Source organism: Juglans microcarpa x Juglans regia, chromosome 2S (assembly GCF_004785595.1).
Source record: "Juglans microcarpa x Juglans regia isolate MS1-56 chromosome 2S, Jm3101_v1.0, whole genome shotgun sequence".
NCBI lineage: Eukaryota > Viridiplantae > Streptophyta > Magnoliopsida > Fagales > Juglandaceae > Juglans > Juglans microcarpa x Juglans regia.
The window spans coordinates 12,908,028-12,912,554 of record NC_054597.1 but is presented as its reverse complement, the minus strand read 5'-3'; the positions used below and the strand labels follow the sequence as shown (position 1 = coordinate 12,912,554).

General features: G+C 39.1%; 1 protein-coding gene across 1 annotated transcript; it reads right to left on the bottom strand.

Moving 5' to 3' along the window:
- Positions 1 to 265: 265 nt before the first annotated feature.
- LOC121251403 (formin-like protein 3) lies at positions 266 to 3,551 on the bottom strand. The gene is made up of 5 exons (XM_041150655.1): positions 3,060 to 3,551; positions 2,486 to 2,969; positions 2,201 to 2,403; positions 1,476 to 1,711; positions 266 to 1,222 (listed from the first exon to the last, which is right to left on the bottom strand). Exons 1-5 carry the CDS (start codon positions 3,223 to 3,225, stop codon positions 362 to 364), a joined length of 1,950 nt encoding a protein of 649 aa, XP_041006589.1. The 5' UTR covers positions 3,226 to 3,551; the 3' UTR covers positions 266 to 361.
- Positions 3,552 to 4,527: the final 976 nt, after the last annotated feature.

Here is a 4,527-nt window from a genome sequence, read left to right as displayed (position 1 = left end):
CTGTAGTTTGTACTTGTGGAGAGGATGCACTTTGGTTGTGCAATGCAAATTTCATGCCTCTATTTCTTATATATGCTTGTTGAATAAGGTAAATTCTGAAATGAACAAAGAGGAGCATAATTTATGACAACTACCCTATAGGTGACGAAAGTTGGTTTTGGGATTTGCATCTCATTGGACATACTTGAAAGTTGACATTGCCTAATAGCAGTGCAGATGAAAGCTACTTGCAGTGGCAGATGCATCCAAAGCATATTCAATATAATAGCAGAAAGCTTTTTTACTTCAATTCAAAATGTGGGGAGAGGAAAACTATATGCTTCCAATTCAAACATTCTAGTTCACCTATTAAAGATGAAAGCTAAGAAGAGAGACTCTCATCATCTGAACTAGAGTTGTCCATCCGCCGCTCCACTATTGCTGGAAATAGCCGCTGATGTACATCTAAAGACTGCTGATGAGTTTCTGAAGAAGATGACACTGATGGAGCCTCTTTCATGGAAGTCCTCACCATCTTCATCCCAGTATCCCTAACCTCTTTACATGCCTTGTCTATCATTCTCAAGAAATCACGTACAATTGCAAATAAGCGCAAGCCTTCATCCATTCCTGCTTTCCCATGGAAGTAATCTGCGGTTTGTTTCACCAGAGCCAAGATTCTCTTTTCTTCCTCCACTAGCCTTGAAATGTCAGCTTCCACACACTCCACGAAATTACCCAGTGCACCATGGAATTTGCTGTCTTCATCCAGACTCTTCATCTCAGCATTCAGGAAATCTTTAGTTTTTATCATTGAGTGGTGGAGTTTTGACACTGTAGTTGTTAGGCCATCAGAATCTATGAATGCTGCTTTTTTTATATCTTCGAGTTCACTGCTTAAGCCTGAAACCACCTGAAGACCAAGCTTACAATAATGCTCTGCTGATTCTTCAGTGTGATCCTCAGCAAAATCGTCAGTTTTCGTGCTGGAGACACTCTTGTTTGCTCTGGCTATACGGATAGCTCGTATGCCTTCAGAACGGATGATCTCCTGAACCACAAAGTGCAGTAGTGTGGTCTTGCCATCAGTTCCTTTTACATCTGATAGTTTCAAGAGTGTATCAAGCTTAAATGCGTGTGCGCCACCTCTGAAAGTGCCATCATTCATGCGGTTTCCAGTTTTAAGAACTGCTTCCAAGAGTTTTAGGAATAGCCTGCTGCTTCTTAGTTTGTTGCTAGCTACCTGCCATTTAAGATGAGGCATGATTATCTAACCAGAAACTTTTGGATACCGTTTACTAAAGGGATGTAGGATCTGGCACATTAGAGCTACATTCAACCACATAATTAGATGGGAGACACAATTTGTATCTCTGGCATAAAAAGCATGAGGATGCCATGGTCCACAATCCTGTACTTTTACATGCCTACTGAAAGAGGAACTATAGTATGAGATACCTTACAAAATATAATTCAATGGGGCTCTAGTGTCTCACCTCTAGAGTTGCCAAGGACTCTTTAACACTAGAGATTTCCTCCTGAACCGAACTCATAAACAGAAGTGACTCTAGTCGTTTAAATGCTAAGGGAAAGTCAACCAAAACTTTCAGGAACTGCTCTGCAGGGCCCAGATGAGAAAGATCACCACTGAACAGCCTGAGCTTTAGTTCTTCTTCTGTTGTTGGTGCCATCTTAAGCAATGTCTGAAGGAGCTCCACAGGAAGCTCATTACCTGATTCAATTAATTTATAGCTTTCATGCCTTTAAACATAAAGTTAATCATAAACATGACAAAACTTTTGAGCCCATCTAACCAGAATGATACTCCAGTTCCTGACAGGATCACCATATAATCTTCATCTAAATATTGATAGACCAAGTTGGTTAAAATTTAACTTACAAGAAAATTCCAAATAATTATGTTTCTATTTTTTGCAAATCTTGATGTGTATATGTATATTTTTCTTTTTTCCAGCAATCTCACTTAATGATTTTTTCATGCTTCTCTTAGTACACGAGATGTCACTTTGCAGCTTCAGCTGTTTCTTGAAACACAGAGCAATTTTCTTGTGTGTATATGAAGGGAGCTCTTCACGAATAGAGCTAGGAAAATTCCTAAGAATTTTCATTTATTCATGCTAATAATGAAATGTTTTTTTCTCTTGATGGCCTTTCCAGGAGAGAGAGAGAGAGAGAGAGAGAGAGAGAGAGAGAGAGAGACCTTCTTGAAGAGCATCAAGGACTTCTTCTGTTGTCACATTCAGTGCTCGTAGAAGAATCGATAAATTTTGTGCTTTCTTAGAGTCAAGGATCTGAATATACTGGACTGAAGGCTCAAGTGATGCTGCCTCTTTCTTGCGCTCAATTTTGTTTTTGTCCATATTGTTATAACCAAATAGCGACTCTATCATCTCCTCATTGAACCTGTAAAATTTGTACAAGATTCAGCGGTTGAATGACAGTTGACTTGCGCTTATTCACTGAAAAGATATAGATATGTTCTTACTGGAATGATCCAGAGCTGATCTCATGCCAGACCATTGATTGATCAGGGTTGGCAAGAACCTTGTCCCAGAAGAATGGTTTTAACTTGGCCTTCGGAGCTCCAGACTCCCCATCAAGATCATCTCCCTCTTGTCTTTCACGAAGTGGTCCAAGACATGATGATCGATTTTTCCTAGGCATTAGTTGTGGTGGAGCAGGTGGAGGTCGAGCAATTTTAGGAGGTGGTGGGGACTGAGTAACAGGAGGTGGTGGTGGTGGTGGACTTGGTGGATCAGGAGGTAAAGGAGCTGATCTTCCAGGAGGGAGTTTTAAAGGAGGTAATGGCACTGGATCTGCACCTTCTGATGCTGGTGCCACAGCCAGCGAGGAATCATTGTTTCCATGCTTTATGGACATATTGATAAGTAAAGATGGATTCTTTCCACTATCAAAACTGAGATCTTTACGACTTGAGTTTCCTAAACTAACAGACTTTTGTGAAGAACCTGAAAGATTAATGTTCTAGAGATCATCAGAACATGAACTATAATTGGAGACAATAATCAGTAAAGTACAAAATCCTGACAAATGCATACCAGAGGAAAAATAATTCAGGCTTAACGTGAGAAGAGGTCTTTCATCTCTTTGTCCATTTCTTCCAACAATTTTTTTCCTACTACCCTTAAGACAGCAAAAGAGGAGCAGTGCAACGAAGGCAAGGACTCCTGTTGCAGTGGCAGCGACAACAACAATTTTTTCCATCTTAGTGCCATCATGCTTTTTTGGTGATTTTTCTGGAACAACATGGTGAACAGGTGGAAAATTTATGGTGCTCGGAGATGAATAATTGGCAGGAACTAGATCAGATGGTGCTGGATCATTACTAGGTGAGGCTGATGCTGGGATAGGAGCTAGAGCTGGAGGAGGGTTTGCTGCTATCTGTCGATGATACTGACTAACCAGATATCTTCTTGGGGCATTTGGCCAACTCAGAGGCCCCTCAACACAATTAATGATCCATTTCTCTGAGCTAGCCACTTTGCCAGGAACGTGAAGCCGAAGATTTTTTCTTCTCAAGCAATCCAGAACTGTTTGTCTAATATGGGAAGGTAGAACTCTTGAATATCTTTCTATGTTTACTATTGGGAAAAATGCTGATATTCTATTGGTGATTGCTTCCTTTAGGATGGAAAAATAAAAAACTAGAGAATATTTCCTGTCTATCAATTCTTTCCTGCAATGAATCCATATCGGTACCACCTGCAGTTAGAATATTTCATCAAATACCTCTTTAAATCAGTAAAACTCCCTACAAAGTTTACTATTCTCTATGAGTTTGTGAGAACTATAACCTCTTTAACTCGGTCAAACTCGTTACAAAGTTTACTAATTCTCTATGAGTTCAGTTTGAGAACTATAAAGTTTCCATCCCTTTCCTTACTGCAATTGCTGTTACTCTACACAGATATATATTAATTCATAAGATATTAAGATACAACATTGCTGAGAAGGATGATGTGACAAATGATGTTTTCTACATACATCCACATTAACAAACATGCACTTGAAGAAGGATAATGCACACTGAAATCATTTAATAATTCATAGAACATCAGTTTACTGCAAATGGTACAATAGATGTGGTACTCTTATCTTTTTCCCCTTTTGGCAGCTATTCTTTCGTGTGTGTATCAAATGAAAACAACATTAATTGAGATTAAACCAGTTTTGTACCCGAGTTGTTTGCTTCTATCTACCTTGAGACCCCAGAGATCTGAACACCTAAAACAACTAAGACTGACTTTCCTTGAACTTACGCCAGGGCAATATTAGACATAGCTCAAAATGATATCATAACATTTGAAGCCCCATAGTGATGTTAGTTACAAATTGATCTACTCCTGAACATGTAAATGGAATATCTAGACAAAATTAGAATTTTGCTCATCCATAACATAACGCTCCTAAAGTCACTTGCATGGAAATAATTACATTAGTCTTTCAAATTTGACATGGAAGATCATTTGGCACGGGTAATATCATTATGAAAGTTCATCATCACTG